General features: G+C 36.7%; 1 protein-coding gene across 1 annotated transcript in view; it reads left to right on the top strand.

Moving 5' to 3' along the window:
- The window catches only part of ABCB11 (ATP binding cassette subfamily B member 11), a 122,369-nt gene that overhangs the window by 20,033 nt on the left and 80,744 nt on the right, over positions 1-21,592 (top strand). The window contains exons 6-8 of the mRNA XM_017854467.1: positions 17,459-17,546; positions 18,683-18,816; positions 20,268-20,439. Of these exons, the coding sequence (XP_017709956.1) occupies positions 17,459-17,546; positions 18,683-18,816; positions 20,268-20,439 (394 nt within the window). The remainder of the gene's footprint in view (positions 1-17,458; positions 17,547-18,682; positions 18,817-20,267; positions 20,440-21,592) is intronic.

Below are 21,592 nucleotides of genomic sequence, written 5' to 3' on the forward strand. Positions count from 1 at the left end.
TACGAACCCACATATTCAGGTTCAAGAATCAAGGGTGGGGCACATCTTGGCTAGAAAGACACTAGGAATGGCTCCCTCAAAGGAATTTATAGTTTTCACCTTCATTTTTGGAATTTTCTATAGGCTTGATTCCAGACTATGAATGAGTCCTTCAAAGTCATTGACACTTCCATAATATTATCTCTCTTAGAGTCTTTCATTCATTTACTCATTCAACCAAAATTTTTTTAAACATCAGCTGTATACCAGGAACTCATGAAAGCATCAAGGACACAGTTGTCTTAAGAGTATGGTCCCGGCCAGGCATAGTGGCTCATGCCTGTAATCATGACACTTTGGGAGGGTGAGACGGGAGGATTGTTTGAGCCCAGAAGTTCGAGACAAGCCTGGGCAACATAGTGAGACCCTGTCTCTACAAAAAAAATTTTTAAAAATAGCTTAGCTTTGTGGTATGCACCTGTCATCCCAGCTACTTGAGAGGCTGAGATGGGAAGATCACTTGGGCCTGGGTGTTTGTGGCTGCAGTTGCCTGTGATTGCATGGGTGACAGAATGAGATCCCATCTCAGGAAAACCAGGAGTCATGATCCCTATCTTTGTGAAGCTTAAGCCTAGTAAACCATCATTCAGTTAATGATCTTTTAAAAAATATGTAGTGACAGACTTGGAGGTACCTGATAGAAAACATAGGATAATATACAATGTGAATTATTCTTTATAAACAACAAGCCTACTCATTCTATATAAGTTCCCTAATGTCTAAATATGTATGTTTCTTTTCTAAAATTGGAAGTTTCTTTTCATTGGAAAAACTCAGAGCAATTTGTATAAAAGAGAGACTGAGTTCAACAAAAGTCTTTGAAATCCTTCATTTATGTTGGAGGACAGAAGTGAACTGCTTTTTACAGAGGGGTTTGACCGCAAAACATAAAATTAATCATTCTCCCCTTTGAGAAAAAAATGCATTCAGACCTATGTGTGATGTAAATTGACCCAAACTTATGAAGATAAGTTTTTGAGGAAAAAGCCCTCAAGTATATCTTATTATGCCTTAAAATTTGGAAATAAATGTTGGAGGGGTCAAAATTTGAGGCATATACATGATACTAGGTGCTTATGAATATTTGTCTAATGAATTAAAGAATGAATCTACTTTCAACATTTGCATCATGGCCATCTATTAAACAGGAATTCTCTGGTGGCCACTCATTACTCACTGTCTTCATTGTTACTGGAACACATACCCGAAGGCCAGCAAAGAATACAAACTGAAGCTTTCCAAAGTCCATTGGCTTTGGCTGAATTCACATGATACCAAATGTGAATGGACATTTGTCCTTTTCTTTTTTTAAAAAAATTCATACAGATAGCTGAAATTGTATGGACTATACCTTTCTAGGCATTTCTTTACTAGAAACTCCTTGATGAGTTAAATACTTTCATTGTGAGTTATTATGATCATTGACATGAATACTATTTGTGTTACTTCTGAATAACATGTTTGTTAGCTGTTATGTGGTAAGATCACGGTGAATATGGACTTGGGTGGGGCAGAGGAGAAGAGAGAGGACATTTTCCTACCTGTAAGTAGTTTATACACATCCAAAGTCACCCAAACTATTTGCAAGTTTCTTTCGTGGAAAAAGTGTATCATTAAAGGTACGGTTTCTCCTTTTATTATAATAGATACATTAGTCTTGGAATATACAAGATAACCCAATAATTTTAGCAACAAAAGCATGTATGTGTAGTGACAGGAGCTGGTTTTACTCTTTTATTATATTGGTTTCCACATGTCAATTGTAATCTATTGGATGGAATTTTTAAGTTAAAGCCTTCCAGATGGTTGTCAGTGAATTACACTGATAAGGATTACAGAGCGTCAGGTCTCTTGATTAACTTGTCAGAATTTCTGGTCAGAACAGTTAAATAATAAGATTAAAAAAATGAAAGCAGATGAAGGAATAGGAAGTTAAAATACCACAATTGCAATTTCGTTTTATTTTCATTTATCCAATTAAAGTATAAACACTCAAATGGAAGCAACAAAGTCTCATGTAACTTAATTGTGGAAGAGACATACCATAATTTCTGCCATATTCTATGGGTCACAGAAACCAACCCTGGTATAATTTGGGAGGAGTCTAAACAAGTGTGAATGCTGAGAGATGAGAATTTTAGGGGCCCTATGGAGGCTGATTACTACTGTGGGCATTGGGGAGCTCAAGTTTTCACTTCCTCTCATGCAGATAAATCAGTGCAGAAATCTAGGCCTGTCCTTTCACTTGGATTTCAGTCTATATTCTTAGCAATGTATATTCAGTTTGTATAAGCAAGCACTATTTTCAAGCTAGACAGTTTAGGCTATATAATTTTATAACAGCTTTATTGAGATACAATTCACATACCATAAAACTCACCCACTTAAAGTGTACAATTAGATGTTTTTTAGTATATTTATATTTACAGAGTTGTGCATTCACTGCCACAGTCAATTTCAGAACATTTTTATTACCAAAAAAAGAAACCCCTTGCCCCTCGGCCATCACTTCCTAGTACCTCATCCTCCTCCCTATCCCTAGGCAACCACTAATCTGCTTTCTGACTATAGATTTGCCTATTCTGGACATGTCATATTAATAATATCATATAATATATGATCCTTTGAGATTGGCTTCTTTAAGTATTTTTTTTTTTTTGCAGTTCATCCACTTGTAGCATGAATCAGTATTTTCTTTTTATTGCTAAATAATATTTAATTATATGGATATAATACATGTTATGTATCTGTTTATTAGTTGATGGACATTTGGATTGTTCCCACTTTTGAGCTATTACAAATAATTCTGCTATGAACATTTGCATACGCATTTTTGTGTGAACATGTTTTCATTTCTCTTGGGTACGTGCCTAAGAGTGGAATTGTTGTATCACATGGTAACTCTATGTTTAACTATTCTAGGAACTGCCAGACTATTTTCCACAGTGGCTGCACCACTTACATTTCTGCTAACAGTGTATGAGGGTTCTAATTTCTCCACATCCTCACTAGCACTTGTTATTTAGTATCTATGATATCTCTCATAGACAGAATAATGACCCCCAGAGATATCCAGGTCCTTATCCTTAGAACCTGTGAATGTTACCTTGTATGGGAAAAGAGTCTATGCAGATGTGATTCAGTTAAGGATATCAAGATGGGGGAGACTATCCTGGATTATCCAGATGGGCCCTAAATGCAGTCATGTGTGTTCTTAAAAGGGACAGTTGCTAAGAAGGCAGAGGGGGATTTGCCTGTAGAGAGGAGTAGAGGCAAGGTGACTACACAAAAAAAGAATGGAATGATATTGCCACAACTGAGGTGTGCCAGCAGCTATCAAGAGCTGGAAGAAGCAAGGAGAAATTTCTCCCTTAGAGCCTTTGGAGGGAACACAGCCCTGTCAGCACCTTGATTTCCACCCAGCGAAGCTGATTTTGGGCATGTGAGGGGATCTATTTCTCTTGTTTTAATTGTGGTAATTGTTACAGCAGTCATAGGAAACCAATACAATAGCCATCCTAGGGAGCATGAAGTGGAATCTCATTGTGGTTTTGATTTGCATTTCTCTGAGGACTAGTGATGTCGGGCTTCTTTTTAGGTGCTTGTTGGCCATTTGCACATCTTCTTCGGAAAGATATCTATTCAGATCTTTTATTTGGAAATAAATAATATAACAAAATACGTATTCAGCCCTTTTTAAAACTGGGATATATGTCTATTGATTATTGAGTTGTAGGAATTATTTATATATTCTAGATACAAGTTCCTTATCAGAGATACAATTTGCAAACAACTTTTCTCATTCTTTGGGTTGTCTTTCTAACTTCTTGATAATTATCTTTGAAGCACTAAGGTGTTTAATTTTGGTGATGTCTAGTTTGTTCTTTTGTTGCTTCTGAATTGGTGTCATATCTAAGAAACCATTGCCAAATCCAAGGTCGTGAACATTACACTTGTTTTCTTTTAATGGCTCTGACCATGCGAAGTGCCAGCTTCCCCTTCATCTTCCACCATAAGTGTAAGTTTCCTAAGGCCTTCCCAGCAACTGAGCAGATGCTCTAATGCTTCCTGTACAGCCTGCAGAATTGTGACCCAATTAAACCTCTTTTCTTTATAAGTTACCCAGTCTCAGGCATTTCTTTATAGCAGCGTGAGAATGAACTAATACACTCTTATGGTTAATCTATGATCTATTTTGAGTAAATTTTTGTAGGGGTGAATTAGGGGTCCAAATTGATTCCTATCTGCATGGATAGCCAGTTGTTCCAGCACCATTTGTTGGAAAAACTATTTTTTCCCTATTGAATAATCTCAGAATCCTTATCAAAATCAATTTACTATAACTAAGAGGATTATTTGTGAACTCTCAATGCTATTCCACTGACCTACACATCTATCTTTATGTCAGTAACACACTGTTTTGATTACTGTAGCTTTATAGTAAGTTTTGAAATCAAGAAGTGTGAGTCTGCTACTAGGGATTCTATATTCTGGGTCTCTTGGATTTTCATATAAATTGTTTAACTTCTGCAAAGAAGTCAGCTGGAATGCTAGGAATTGCATTGAATCTGTAGATCAATTTAAGGGATATTGCCATCTTAACAATATTAAGTCTTCTGATTCATGATCCACTTATTTGAGTCTGGTTTAATTTATTTCAACAAGGTTTTATAGTTTTCAGAATATTTTGCAATTTTTTGTTAACTGATTGCTAGGTATTTTATTATTTTTGATGTTACCATAAATGGAATTTTTTTCTTAATTTTATTTTCAGTTTGCCCATTGCTACTATAACAAAATATAATTTTTTTTTTGTATATTGATCTTTTATCCTAAACCCAGCTGAACTACTTATGAGTTCAATAGGTTTTAGTGGGCTCTTTAGGATTTTTTATACGAGACCATATCATCTGCAAATAGAAATAACTATATATTTTCCTTTCCAATCTAGCTGCCTTTTTTATTTTATTTTATTGCCTAATTGTTTTGGCCCAAATCTCCAGTACAATGTTGAGTAGAAGTGGTAAGAGAACACATCCCTGTCTTATTCCTATCTTAGGGGGAAAACGTTTAGTCTTTCACCATTAAGTGTGACATTAGCTATGACTTTTTCATAAGCGTCCTTTATTATGTTGAGGAAGTTCCCTTCTAATCCTAGTTTGTAGAACGTTCTAATCATTAAGTCATGAATTTAGTCATGTGCTTTATCTACATCTATTAAGATGATCATACAGTTTTGCCCATTATAATACTGATATAGTATATTACATCAATGTATTTTCATATGTTGAATTAGCTTTGCACTCCTTGAATAAATCCCACCGGGTAATAATGAGTAATCATTTTACTGTGCTGCAGGATTCAACTTGTTTGTATTTAGTGAGGATTTTTGTGTCTATATTAATAAAAGATATAATATATAAGAGTTTTCTTTTCTTATAATGTCTTTGTCTGCTTTTGGTATCAGACAATTCTGGCCTGATAGTTTGGCAGTATTCCCTTCCATTCTATTTTTCTGAAGAGTTTGTGAAGAATTGGTATCAGTTCTTTAAATGTTTTGTAGAATTCTTCAGTGAAGTCGTCTCATCTTAGACTTTTTGTTATTGAAAGTTTTTGATTGCTGATTCAATCTCTTTAGTTGTTATAGGTCCATACAGATTTTCTATTTCTTTAAAAAAATTTTTTAATTTGACAAATAAAAATTATACATATTTATGGTGTGCAGCATGATGTTTTGAAATATGTATACATTGTGGAATGGCTAAATTGAGCTAATTAACATATTCACTACCTCAGACACTTACCTTTTTTTGTTGTAAGGACACTAAAAATCTACTCTTGAGTTCAGGCTTCCTGGGATGCCAAAAAAACTGTGAGTCTGCTTGCTTTCTCAATGGGGAGGCTTGTGGTCTGGGGCAAATTTTCAGCCCTGGTCACCGGTTGCCTGGAAATAGATTCAGTGCTGTTGTTGGGGGCACGGTGGGCATGAGACTAGCCTCTAGTACTGTGGGCTGAGTGGGAGCAGGGTAAGGCCTGTGACTGCCAGCTTTCCCCCACTTCCCTGGTGACCTGTATGACTTAGCAGAGGCAGCCATAATCCTCCTGGGAATATAACTCCATTGAACTGGGAACCACACCCCCATCCCCCACAGCAGCTGCAGCAAGCCCCACCCAAGGAGAGGCTGAGCTCAGACACGCCTATCCCTGCCCCTACCTGATGGTCTTTCTCTACCTGCCCTGGTAGCCAAAGACAAAGGCCCAATTCTCTTGGGAACTCTGTGGCCCTGCCCACTGCTTGGGAAACCTGAATACTTAACCAGGTGTCCTGAGGGCAAGTTTGCATTCTCCCTATAGGACTATAGCTGATATACTCTTGAAAGTGCCACCTCCTAGCTAGAGGCCAACCAACACAAAACCAATGCACTAAACAAAAACACAACAGAGGACCCTCACAGAGCCCACTTCACTCCCCTGCTGCCTCCACCAGGAGCAGGTGCTGGTATCCACAGCTCCAAGAACTGAAGACAGATCACATCACAGGACTCTTTGTAGACACTCGCCAGTACCAGCCCAGAGCCTGGTAACTCTGCTGGGTGACTAGACCCAGAAGAGCAGAAACAATCGCTACAGTTTGGCTCACTGGAAGCCCCATTCATAGGGGAAGGGAGAGAACACCACATCAAGGGAGCACGCCATGAGACAAAGGAATCTGAACAGAGCCTATGAATCCCAGATCTTCCCTCTGACATAGTCTACCCAAATGAGAAAGAACCAGAAAAGCAATTTTGATAATATGGCAAAACAGGGTTCTGTAACACCCCCAAAAGATCATACCAGCTCACCAGCAATAGATCTAAACCAAGATGAAATCTCTGAATTGCCAGAAAAAGAATTTAGAAGGTTGATTATTAAGCTAATCAAGGAGGCATCAGAGAAAAGTTAAGTCCAACTGAAGGAAATAAAAAACATGATACAGGATATGAAAGGAAAATTCTTCAGTTAAATAGATAGCATAAATAAAAAACAACCACAACTTCTGGAAGTCAAGGATACACTCAGAGAAATGCAAAATGTACTGGAAAGTCTCAGCAATAGAATCGAATAAACAGAAGAAAGAACTTCAGAGTTTGAAGACACAGGTTTCAAATTATCTCAATTCATCAAAGACAAAGAAAAAAGAATTTAAACAATGAACAAAGCTTTCAAGAAGTTTGGGACTGTGTTAAATGACCAAACCTAAGAATAATTGGTGTTGTCGAGGAAGAAGAGAAATCTAAAAGTTTGGAAAATACATCTGAAGGAATAATTGAGGAAAACTTCCCTGGCCTTGCTGGAGGAAGATCTCTTGTCTAGAGATGTAGACATCCAAATATAAGAAGCTCAAAGAACACCTGGGAAATTCACTGCAAAAAGATCATCACCTAGGCACATAGTCATCAGAGTATCTAAAGTCAAGATGAAGGAAAGAATCTTAAGAGCTATGAGGCAAAAGCACCAGGTAATCTAGAAAGGAAAACCTATCAGAATAACAACAGATTTCTCTGCAGAAACCCTACAAGCTAGAAGGGACTGGGGTCCTATTTTTAGCCTCATTAAACAAAATAGTTGGCTGGCGCGGTGGCTCAAGCCTGTAATCCCAGCACTTTGGGAGGCCAAGACGGGCAGATCACGAGGTCAGGAGATCAAGACCATCCTGGCTAACCCGGTGAAACCCCATCTCTACTAAAAAAAATACAAAAACACTAGCCGGGCGAGGTGGCGGCGCCTGTAGTCCCAGCTTCTCGGGAGGCTGAGACAGGAGAATGGCGGGAGCCCGGGAGGCGGAGCTTGCAGTGAGCTGAGATCCGGCCACTGCACTCCAGCCTGGGCGACAGGGCGAGACTCCGTCTCAAAAAAAAAAAAAAAAAAAAAAACAAAATAGTTATCAGCCAATAACTTTGTATCCAGTGAAACTTAACTTTATAAATGAAGGAAAGATATAGTCTTCCAGACAAACAAATGCGGAGGGAATTTGCCACTACCAAGCAAATCAGGGAAATGTAAATCAAAACCACAATGTGTTATCATCTCACTCCTGTAACAATGGCTACAATCAAAAAATCAAAAAAGAATAGATGTTGGCATGGATGTGGTGAAAAAGGATCACTTTTACACCATTGGTGGGAATGTAAACTAGTACAACCAAATGCCCATCAATCAACGAGTGGATAAGGAAAATGTTATATATATATATATATATATATATACACACACACACACACATACACACATATATATACACACACACATATATATGTATATGTAAATATACACACACACCATAGAATACTAGTCAGCCATAAAAAGGAATGCAATAATGGCATTCACAGAAGCCCGGATGGAATTGGAGAACTATTATTCTTTCTTTCTTTTTTTTTTTTTTTTTTTGGAGACATGAGTCTTGCTCTGTTGCCCAGGCTGGAGCTCAGTGGCATGATTTCGGCTCACTGCAAGCTCTGCCTCCCGGGTTCACGCCATCCTCCTGCCTCAGCCTCCCAAGTAGCTGGGACTACAGGCACATGCCACCACACCCAGCTAATTTTTTTGTATTTTTAGTAGAGACAGGGTTTCACCGTGTTAGCCAGGATGATCTCGATCTCCTGACCTTGTGATCCACCCGCCTCGGCCTCCCAAAGTGCTGGAATTACCGGTGTGAGCCACCGTGCCTGGCCGAGACTATTATTCTAAGTGAAGTAACTTAGAAATGGAAAACTAAACAGTGTATGTTCTCACTCATATGCAGGAGCTAAGCTGTGAGGACACAAAGGCATGAGAATGATACACTGGACTTTGGGGACTTGGAGGAAAGGGTGGGTGGACAGGAATAAAAGACTACACATTGGGTGCAGTGTACACTGCTTGGATGATGGGTGCATCATTCTAAAATCTCAGAAATCATCATCAAAGAACTTATTCATGTAACCCAACACCACCTGTTCCCAAAAAACCTATTGAAATAAAAATTAAAATTTTTAAAAATAATAAAAAATACATTATAAAACAAAAAAATAAATAAAAATCTACTCTTTCAGTAATTTTCAAGCATACAAAACATTGTTACTAACTATAGTCAGCCCAGTACATTTCTTGAACTTATTCCTCCTAATTGAAATTTTGTATTTGTTAACCATCTCCCCAATCTCCCCACCTCTAGCCCTTGGTAACTACCATTTTACTCTCTGCTTCTATGAATTCAAATATTTCACATGTCACATTTAAGTGAGATTACATTGTATTTGTCTTTCTGTGACTGGCTTACTTCACTTAACATGATATACTCGAGGTGCATCTGTGCTGTTGCAAAAGACAGGATTTTTTTAAAAGGCTGAATAATATTCCATTGTCTATATGTACCACATTTTCTTCATTCATTTGTTGATGGACACATAGGTGGCTATTGTGAATAATGCTGCAGTGTGCATGGGAGTGTAGATATCTTTTTGATATATTGGTTTCATTTTCCTTGGATATATACCCAGTATAGGATTGCTAGGTTATATAGCAGTTCTATTTCTAACTTTTTGAGGAACCTACATACAGTTTTGCATAATGGCTGTACTAATTTACATTCCCACCAACAGTGTACAAGGGTTCCCTTTTTTCCACATTCCTGCCAGCACTTGATATCGTCCGTCTTTTTTGATAATAGCCATTCTAATAGGTGTGAGGAGATATCTCATGGTTTTGATTTGCATTTCCCTGATAATCAGTGGTGTTTAGCATCTTTTAAAATACCTGTTGGCCATTTGTATGTCTTCTTTTGAGAAATTTCTGTTTAGGTCTTTTGCCCATTTTTTTCCTATTTCTTTTTTTTAGTTGGTTTCAGTAGTTTGTACTTTTTAGAAATTTGTCCATTTCATCTCAGTTATCTAATAGATAGGCATACAAATGTCCAAAGTATTTGTTTATTTTTTTATTACTGTAAGGTCAATAGCAATGTTTCTTTTCATTTCTGATTTTAGTTATTTGAGTCTACTCTCTTTTTGGTCAGTCTAGCTAAAGATTTGTTGTTTTGTTTATCTTTTGAAGAACCAGATTTGGTCCTTTTATTTTCTCTATTGTTTTCTATTGTTCTGTATTTTCTCTATTGTTTTTCTAATCTCTACTTCATTTATTTCCACTCTAATCTTTACTATTTCTTTCCTTCTGCTTATTTTAGTCTTAGTTTGTCCTTTTATCTCCAGTGTCTTAAAGTGAGATGTTGAGTTATTGATTTAAGATTTTCTTTAACACAGACCATTAAAACTACAAATTTCCTTCTAAGAATTGCTTTAGCTGCATCCTGTAAGTATTTTAATGTTGCGTTTTCATTTTCATTTATCTCAAAGTATTTTCTAGTTTCTCTTGTGATTTTTTTGACCTGTTGGTTATTTCTGAGTGTATTATTTTGGTTCCATATGTCTGTGAAATTCCCAAGTATTTTCATTATTAATTTCAAGTTTCTATCCATCATAGCCCGAGAATATATTTTATATGATTTTAATTCTTTTAAACTTATTGAAGTTTATTTTATGACCTAGCATGTGTCTGCCTTGGAAAATGTTTCATATGCACTTGAGAGGAATGTATATTCTGCTGTTACTGGATGGCGTATTCCAAAGATCTCTGTTGGGTCTAGTTGGTTTATACTGATTTCAAGTCTTCTATTCCTCTTGATATTCTGCCTATTTGTTCTCTCCGATATTGAAAGTGTGTAATTGAAATTTCTGACTATTACTGCTGAAATATCTGTGCCTTCCTTCAAATCTGTCAGACTTCGCTTCATGTGTTTTCGGGGTTCTTTTTCTGGTACATATATCTTCATAAATGTTATCTTTCATGATGGATTGACCTTTTATCTTTATAAAATGATTTTATCTCTAGTAACAAGTTTTAAAGTCTATTTTGTCTGATATTAGTATAGCCACTCTTGGTTTCTTATGGTTACTTTTTGAAATGATTTTTTTTCTATCTTTTTGTTTCAACCTGTTTGTATCTTTGGATCTAAAATGTGTCTCCTGTAGACAGCACATAGTTGGATCTTGTTTTTTTATGCAATCTGACAATCTCTGTCTTTTGATTGTATTGTTTAATCTATTACATATAAAACGAACATAACATCCTGAAAAGTGGAGGATAAAAGGTCAACTGGCTAGAACCTCAGGAACCAAGTAATAACATGTTGATTAGTTCCTTGGGTATCTTATGCCTAATGTGTACTAGATTGAGTGTTGGAAAAGCTGGCAAACTGGAAACCCCAATGAGTGCAGACCAAAAAGACCCAACAAAATCCTGCTTTTTCTAGATAGTGGGTCAGAAAGAGAAAGCCCAGTAGAAAATTTTTAAGCAATAATTGCTGTACTCCAGCCAAACACCACAGAAGAAAATGGTGACCTCACTCTCACCCATGTCAGCAAATGTTGAGTTGGGAGTATAGACTTTTCCACACTTGCTAGGTGGTAGTGAGCCCCTCTTGTGCCACCCCTCACCCACCCCATGGTGTCCATGGAGAATATGTGGGAGGCCTGAATCATCCCCACTATAATAAGGCACCTCTCCTCTTACCTGCTGGGTTGGGGTGACAGAGTCAAAACATTACCACTACCCTCATGGAAGGGGAAATCAAGACATTTTCAGATGACATAAATCAAGAGAATTTGTTGCCAGCTGACTTACCTCAAAAAAATGGCTAAGAAAAGTTCTTTAAGTAGAAAGGAAAAAATAAAAGAAGTCCTAGACATCAGGAAGGAAGTGCGTAGTAACAAAACTATGAATACATGCAATAGACCTTCCTTCTCTTGAGCTTTCTAAATTATGTTTTATGGTAGAAACTCTAACACTGATATGATCCTATTATGACACTGTCTGATGTGTGTTTAATTTGGAAATAGTTAAGACACTTACATTATTAACAAAGGAGAGTAGAAGTATGTAATGGGAGGTAATCTTTATATATTTCACTTGAATTAGTAAAATGACAACATTAGTAGACTGTGAAAAGTGATGTATCTATAATGTATTTCCTAGAGCAACCACTAAAAAAGCTTTACAAAGAGAGACACTTAAAAACACTATAGATAAATCAAAACTGAATTCTAAGAAAATGCTCAAGCAGCCCATCGGAACGTAAGAGAAAACAAACACAGAAATAACAGACAGAACAAATAGAAAACAAGAAATAAAATGACATATTTAAGCCCTAATATATCCAAACATAAGGAAGATTTTTTGTAGATATAGAAAAGATTACCCTACAATGTTTATGAAAATGTAAAAAAAAACTGGGATAGTTAAAACAAACTTGAAGAAGAATAATAAAGTAGGAAGAATCAATCTACCCAATTTCAAGACATATTATATAGCTAATGCAGTCAAGTCTGTGTGGCATTGACAGAGGTTAGATATATAGATCAATGGAACACAATGGAGAACTCAGAAATAGACCCACAAAAATATGTCCAATTGATTTTTGGCAGAAGTGGAAAAACAGTTCAGTGGGGGAAAGACAAGCTTTTAATCAAATGTTTGTGGAGGCAATTGGACAACCCACAGGCAAAAAAAAAAAAAAAAAAAAAAAAAATGAAATTACACAAAAGTTAGGCTAAGTGAATCATGGCTTATATGTAACAAATAAAACTAAACTTTTAGAAAAATATGGAAGAACCATTTTCGTTGTTCTAGGGTTGGACAGAGCATGTAAATAGCACGCAAAAGCACAATTCATAAAGGGAAAATGGAAAATTGGAGCTTCAATAAATTAAAAACTTTGTAAAAGATCCTGTTTAAGAGAAAGAAAAGACAAGCTTAGCTGACTGGGAGAACATATTTGGCAACTTATGTATCCCAGAAGAGGAACTAGGATCCAGAATATTTAAAGAATTCTCTTATGGCAACCAGCAGGCACATGAAAAATGCTCATCATCAACTGGCCATCCCCAGAGAAATGCAAATCAAAACCACCAATGAGATACCATCTCACATGCCAGTTAGAATGGCATCATGTAAAAAGTCCAGGAAAACAACCAGGTGCTAGAGAGGATGTGGAGGAATACGGAACACTTTTTACAGCCTGTTGGTGGGACTGTAAACTAGTCAAGCCCATTGTTGGAAGATGCAGTGTGGTGATTCCTCAAGGATTAGAAACTAAATACGCATTTGACCGCAGGCCATCGCTAAAAAACCCCATTTACTGGGTATATACGCAAAGGATTATAAATCATGCTGCTATATAAACACATGCATACGTATGTTATTGCGGCACCTATTCACAATAGCAAAGACTTGGAACGCCAAACCCAAAATGTCCATCAATGACAGAGCTGGATTTAAAAAATGTGGCACATATGACACATGGAATACTGTTGCAGCCATAAAAAAGCATGATTCGTGTCCTTCGTAGGGACATGGATGGCAGCTGGAAACCGCATCATTCTCAGGAAACTATCAACAAGAAAGAAAACCAAACACCCCCACATTCTCCCACTCATAGGTGGGAACTGAACAATGAGATGCACTTGGAGCGGAAGGGGAACATCACACACCGGGACCTGTTGTGGAGTGAGAGGACAGGCGAAGGATAGCATTAGGAGATATACCTAATGTAAATGACGAGTTAATGGGTGCAGCATACCAACATGGCACATGTAGACATATGTAACAAACCTGCACATTGTGCCCATGTACCCTAGAACTTAAAGTATAATTTAAAAAAAAAAGAAAGTTTACAAATTTGTTTTGGGCCTTCCTAGTTGGCTTGGGACCTGTGGGGAAGCTTGCTCTAAGGCATTATACGAACATTACTCATTGTATTTTACATTACTCATTGTAAAATAGAAAGAAAAAGTGCATCTTTTTCAAATTGTGAAAAAATAAAAGTTGTAGGAATTAAAAAATAAAAAAAGAGTTCTCAAAACTCAGTGTTAAAATAATAGCAAATTTCACTTCAAAGATGGGAAAAAGACATGAGTAAGGATATAAGACAGCAAATGAGCACATGAAATCTGTTAAACGGCATCAATAGAGAAATGCAAATTAAATCAAAATAAGCTGTTACTATAGACTTATTGGAATGGCTAAAATTAAAAATAGTGATAACCCTAAATGTTGATGAGGATGTGGAAGAACTGGATCACTCATACAATCACTCATGCCATTCAAACCATGTCCTAGCTATCCTGGAAAACAGTTTGGTAATTTAAAAAAAAATCTAAACACTCAACTACCATATGACCCAGCATTTCTACTCTTGGGGATTTATTCCAGAGAAATGAAAACTTATGCTCACATAAAAACCTATACACAAATGTTTATAGCTGCTTAATTTGTAATAGATAAAAATTGGAAACAGCCCAGATATCCTCCAAAGGATGAGTGGTTAAACAAACTGTGAGACATCTATATTATATGGAATCCTCCTTAATAAATGGGAATGAACTGTTAATGATGAAACTTGAAAGAATTATGCTGAGTGGAAAAAAGCCAACCCCAAAAGGTTCTACACTGTATGATTCCATTTATATAACATTCTTGAAATGACAAAATTACAGCAAAGGAGAACAGATTGGTTGTAGCTGGGGCTAAGGAGGATGTGGGGATTGGAGAGAAGCATGTGGAGGTATAAAAGGACAATATGAGGGAGGCTTGAGATGATGAGAATGTTCTGATCTTGATTGTATCAGTGTCAATATCTTGGGTGTGATATTGTCCTACAGTTTTACAAGATATTTGCAAGATATGGCTTTAGTAAATCTGTAAGCTTGATGTGTAAATTGAATGACAAAACAAGGTAAAACAAAAGAAAAGATAAAAAGTTTCCAAAACAAGGTAAAAGAAAAAAAAAAGCAAAATAAGTCCTCATATCATAATAATTTGTAAAACATCTCTTATCTTTTCCTCTAATTGTCATCTATCTCCCCTTCTTTGCTATACAACAAATGAGTCTTTGTTATTCAACAAATGGGGAATCTTAATTCGTTCAAATAGATTCATGTCAGTTTTTGCTGTTAAAAAAAAAAATGCCACTCTGTGGTCCAAATCACCTGCACACTTTATAGAATCCTTCCTGGGGTTTTATGATGACAAGTGTTCCCACCATTTAGGCAATAAAGACCTTGGTGTGTAGTCAAGGGAGCAAAGCCAGGCCTGCTCTTTTCCTTCCTGTCAGTTTTTCTGATAGGTTTGTTCTGTTGTTCCAGAAATATTATCAAGTTCTCTAATGCCTTAATCACCTCTTCTTCCCAGAATAAAAGTGAGTTAACCACTCATTTCAGTGACATTTCAGGGCTGAAAAGAGTGATAAACTGCAATGTCTTTATCTGCACCAACCAGCAGTGATAGAATTCTCCTGAATTTTGTACCAGAAAATCCCAGAGCTGGGCCAGTGCCCAACACCCTTAATCCACATATGTTTGTAAACTGGCATTTTTAATGACAGTCACTTCATCACTTCTGCTTAAAGTGCTTGTAGAATAAAGACACCACGGGAAATTTAAGTAAAGTATTTATTATTTATCATTTTAATTGCCACATAAGTATACATATTTATGGGATACAGTGTGATGTTTTGATGCATGTATACAATGTGTAATGATCAAATCAAATAATTACCATTTCCATCACCTAAGACATTTATCATGCCATTGTGGTGGGAACATTCAAAATCCTCTCTTCTAGCTCTCTTGAAATAGTCGATGTATTATTGTTAGCTATAGTCACCTACTATGCAATGTAGTACCAGAACTTATTTCTGAACAGTAACTTTGTACCTGTTGACCAACCTCTCCCCATCCGTCCCCCTCCACTGCTCTTCCCAGCCTCTGTTAACTACTATTCTCTAAGTAAAATGTTTGGACAAATACTTATAGTTTTCTGGTTTTAGACACCCCAAAACAAACTGAAAATGAAGAGAATTGACTCATGTATACATTAGAAAGCTTTTACTTATAATAGTATAGTATACTCTCTATTCAGAGATATTTAGTCTTTATAGGAGCCTCTGATTGTGGATACTTGTAGATAAGTTTATGATTTTCTAGTTCTTGTTCATCTCAGCGTTCTTCTTAGTCATCATGAAAGACTGGGAATGTGGTGATCACAAGAGACCTTAGCTGCTTTTGAGGTTGTCAGAAGGGTTGACCACAACAGTTATTTCCCTTCCTAATTCATATTTTGAAAGTCAAAGCAAAATCCAGAAACATTTATTGATTTCAGGAAGAGTGATCAAGCAGTGTAAGCCCAGCCCTTGACCTTGAGTAGCTTGCAATCTACTAGCAAGACAAGCATAAATGTACTCAATATAAATATAGTCAATAAAGATATTGACTAATAGTGCAGTTTATTCTGTATTAAATGAATTATATTGCAATGCTTGATCTAAGTTCAATAGAGAGAGAAAAAAATTCAAGCTCAAGCCACAAAATGAAGGCCTGACAGAGAGCAAAAAGGATGTGGATGAAGAACCCATGCTAAACAGGCTGCTTTCTGATTTTCTAAAGTAGACTCTATACCATGTAACTTGTCCCTGAGGATCATAACTGTCATCAAACAATATGTTAATTTTCTAATTATGGAATGCCTTCATTCCTAAAAGCAATTTCAGAATTTTTTTCCTCCCCTCCCTGGCACTGCCAATCCCAAGCCCTGTGCAGCAACATGGTAGTGCTGCTGGGAAAAATGCCGAAGTATTTTTCTTTGCTACTTTTCTTCTTGCTATTTCCCACAAGTGTCTTTGGCTTCAACCTTAGAAATTGTCCTGGTGAATGAAGCTTAGGCTGTAGTCAGCAAAAAGACAGGGCTAATAAAACACTTTTCTCTCCCATGGGAAGATAACAGGCACATTTTTCAGTGTCACTCTGAGATAGAGAAGTTGAAAAGCTGGCTTGCATTCCTAGAAGAGGTAAGAGTAAGCCTCCTGATTTACAGCACACATCATTCTATCAGTTTCTTTTCAGACAACCTGTCTGGCTTTTGAAAATCCTTCTTACCTATGATTGCTGTATCACTGCATAATGAGTATGCATGAAAGAGACTAAAGTGGACCAAGCCCTGGGCTGCCATTTAGGGCATCCTGGCTTCCAACGACTGCTAATTAATTATTTCATGGTCCCAGCATCTTTGCCTATAAAAATGAAGGGGATATGCATATTTTCTGTGATTGGTACTATTTAGAAATTTGGTTGGATTTATTATAATTTTGCATAGATAAAATGTCTTACTTATGTTTAATAGAAATATACTATATATAGTGTATCTATTATATATATTATATATAATATATATTTAAAATATATGACATATATTTTAAATATATATATATATTTTAAATCCCTCTATATCCACAAATGTAATCTGTCTTAGCTTGATCCTACTTGCAAGTATGAACATTCTTTTCCCTCTTTTAAAGGTTGCTGAACATTGAGAGCGAAATGATCAAATTTGCCAGTTACTATGCTGGAATTGCTGTCGCAGTACTTATCACAGGATATATTCAAGTTAGTAACTCCTCCATATAATTTATGGATCAATATCTGACCTCAAAGACATTACAATGAGATGCAACGTGTTGCTACCCTTTAGGCTAATCAGAAGCCCTAAGAACTACAGTTTATTTCCAGAGGACATGAGAGAATGGGTAGGGATTCTTCTCTCAGGTGGACAACTTAGGAGGATGCAAGTGGTTGTCCAGAGAGATGAATAATAGACTCGTAGTTGTAATGTCCTGTCCTCCCCTGCCTTTTCCTACTTCATCCTCTCTTCTATATCCAGAAATGGACATTTGCAGGTGTGTTTGTAGGGGGTAGTTGAGTAGCTTGAAGAAAGTGGGGAGGGGAGATAGAGGAAAACAAAATTTACTTTCTTTTCTCGCATTGCTAAAGTCTCACCAAACTGCATTCCAACCCAAATCCTGAAAAGCTGAATCTAGAGCATATTTTAGATTTAAGTTATGGAAGGGCTTGGAGGTACTTAACCCTTGTTAAGAAAGAAAATATTTTATCTTTTGCTTTCTTTTGTAGAAAATAATGAATTCCTTCCCATTCATTCAAGAATTCCAGGCAGTGGTGTTTGTAAAGATAAATGAATCAATTTTTCCCATTTAGGCATTGGGAATTTTAATAACAGGCTTTTTTAATAGTTTGGGAAAATCTATCAGCAGATTAGATTTATGCTAATGTCATAATTTTTGTCTTACATTTCTTGAAAATTATTGCCTGAAAACTATGCATGAATGCTCCTAAACAGGTCTTTCGGGGGGAAATTCACTCAGAAATGGCGTGAAAAAATAGTTATTTAAGAACAATAATGCCTTATTTTTGGTTCTGTGAGCCTTCTTTTACACATGAGGAAAGTGAAGCTCTGTAGGGTAAAATCCAGAAGACATGGACCTGCTTAAGGGTCAGAGCTGGATTCAAACCCAAATCTCAGGCTACCCTGCCCAAAGTTCTGTTTACCTCCACTTTTAGCAGGCAGATGACAGAGCTCACACCTTAGTTCCCAAGAAGAGGCATTTTCTGAATTACTTTCCCTTTTTTCTCAACTGTTGTATTGAAAGTACTTTCTTCTGAAAAAAAGAAGAAATTAACAAAATTTCAGACACTGCAATGCTAAACATTCCTTTGTCCATTTCCAGATATGCTTTTGGGTCATTGCCGCAGCTCGTCAGATACAGAAAATGAGAAAATTTTACTTTAGGAGAATAATGAGAATGGAAATAGGATGGTTTGACTGCAATTCAGTAGGGGAGCTGAATACAAGATTCTCTGAGTAAGTAGCTGGTAAAACAGTATGTTAGTGTGTGATTTTTGGATAATAAAACTCTTCTTTCTAAATTAAATAACAATTTAAAAGTATTTTCAGTTTTCCTGTTTCATCTCTTAAATTGGGCTTTCCTAGGTGGCATGACTTTTTCATAGGTAATACACTGTCAAATATGGACATTAAAAATTGAAAGCCAAGGTACTGCAATTTGGTGTGTAGACCTTAATTAAAATATTAGAAATGAAGTATTATAGAAGACAGTTAAAAAGGTTATTTAGCTGTCCAGGTGTAACTGGATTTAAATCCAGTTTACACCTGGTTTAGGTCATTAAAAGCCACCCAGGAATTCTAAATGAGAGGAATTAGAATTGGTTGAACCCTACTGAACTGAATTTTGAGGTCCCCTGAAAGACAGTCACTCTACAGTGTAGATAAAGCATACTGAAAGTCAGGACCCCTAGCTTCCAGCACTTACTCTGCTCCTTACTGTGACCTTGAACAGTTATCTAACCTCGCCAGAAACAATGGTCTAATATCTGGGTGATGTCTTAGGTTCTTTCTTGCTATTTAGTTCCAAGCTCTATTCAATCCATCTGGACAAGAGGTTAAGGAAATGTTCTCAGGAATATGAATTTAATTTAATTATATTCAATCAATATTCTGTAGCAATTACCTTGTACGTGTGCTCTTAAGGCACTTACAGCCTAGTAGGGGAAATAAGAAATGCAAGCAAATAATCAGAACTAACACATATTGTTTATTATATGGTAGGCGCTGTTCTATAGGCTTTACATACATTCACTACTTCAATCCTCATTACTACCCACTGGGGTAGGTTCTATTATTGTTCTCATTTTACAGACAAGAAAATTGAGCCACAAAAAGGTTAAGTAACCAACAAGAGTTTGTATTCAAATTCTTAGTCTGGCTCCAGAATCTGCACTCTTCCCTGCTACTCTATACTGCCTCTAAGCAGAATGCAATAATTCCACACACATACACATGCACAAGCATTAATTACAGTGTTATGGGAACACAGGGAGAAAGGTGTAACTTCTTGGGGGATTATACAAGACTGATGAACGAGGAGGTATGTGACTAGAACCTTGAGGCTGAAAGGCTTCAGCAGACATAAAGAAAGGCTTTTCAAGAAAGAGCAAGGATATTAGCCATGTAAAAGAAAAAGACAAATAAGATGGTTGCCAAAAGCCTTTATCAACAATTAGTACCAGTTGTGAAACCTAGATTAAGGACAAAGTTGGTTGGCTATGAGGAAAGAGGCTTGATAACATCCCAAGGTGCAGCAAATTTTCCAAGATTTGAGAGGCTATTAATGTTACCCAAGGGTGATGGGGATGGAGAGATGGAAATGTTTAAAAGGGAAAGACTGAGACTTTCGGCAAGACATTTGAATGATCAAATTCAGTTTTAGTGACCAAAATCTTTCTGGTTTCTAGTGATATTAATAAAATCAATGATGCCATAGCTGACCAAATGGCCCTTTTCATTCAGCGCATGACCTCGACCATCTGTGGGTTCCTGTTGGGATTTTTCAGGGGTTGGAAATTGACCTTGGTTATTATTTCTGTCAGCCCTCTCATTGGGATTGGAGCAGCCACCATTGGTCTGGTAAGAATGTCTTTTTGCATTTCTCCATGGGAAGACATTTGCCCTCATAAACAACCAAAAATGTGAAGTTTGAGTCCCTTTTCCTGAGTATAGTTAGCAACATAATTATCACTATTTTCATGTAGTTTGTTAGGTTACTCCCCAGTGTCAAATGACATTTCATCGAATAGGGATTAATGATGTTTTAATAAGGTAAATATTGTTTTATTAACAGCAAGTACATTTATTGAGCATTCACTGTTTCTCTAGGCACTATTAGGAGCTTAATAGTCATTATCTCTAATCCTTACAACAATCTTATAAAGTGAGCACTAACATCATTTTAAATATAAGAAACTAGGCTCAGAGAGGTAAGGGGATTTGTCTGGGACTGCACCGCTGGCAGAGCAGGATTCAAGTCTAAGGGGCTCTGACTCCAAACCCCACTCACTCTCCAATATGCCTATTGTTCCCCATGTCCTGCCAAGCTCAGGCACTTCCCTGAAATGGCACAACAGACACAGAGCGTTAACAAGCACATAAGAAGGATTTCTGCAACCATAACTGTGTTCTCCATTTCATCTTATCCATTTCATCTCATCTTTCAGATAACCTGTTCCAGAGAGAAGTGATTTGACCCATTCCAAGAGTTATCCCAGTCACTATCTTGGTTCCCCAGATATTGAGGCCTGGACAACATATAGGTATAGGAATTTTGGGTCACATCAGCTAAAAACACTCCCAAGGACTGAGAAATTATTATTAGAGCAGCCACATTAGACAGCACGTTATGGGATCAGGCATACTAAAAATTTGCTATAAATGAGAATAGAATTTAATAGAAAAACTGCATACGTACTCACACATCATTGAGCAATAGGTACCAATTTCCTATTGCTCAATAGCAAAATATTCTCACAGTCCACTGACTAAATTACTCAAACATTTCCCAGATAATATGGAAAATGATTTTAAGTGACAATAGCAAAGAGCTCACTCCATTTCACTAGGTCATCACTTGGCTCTACCACCAACAGGTTGTATGACTCAGGAAAAATCCATTTAACCCATGAAAACCTCACTTTCTTTGTCTTTAAAATAGGGATAATACCTCCCAAAAACATTATGATGATTCAGGGAATAATCCACGATATGCATTTAAGCAGTGTCAGGC

This window comes from Rhinopithecus bieti, unplaced genomic scaffold, assembly GCF_001698545.2.
Source record: "Rhinopithecus bieti isolate Rb0 unplaced genomic scaffold, ASM169854v2 scaffold_37314, whole genome shotgun sequence".
Lineage (NCBI taxonomy): Eukaryota > Metazoa > Chordata > Mammalia > Primates > Cercopithecidae > Rhinopithecus > Rhinopithecus bieti.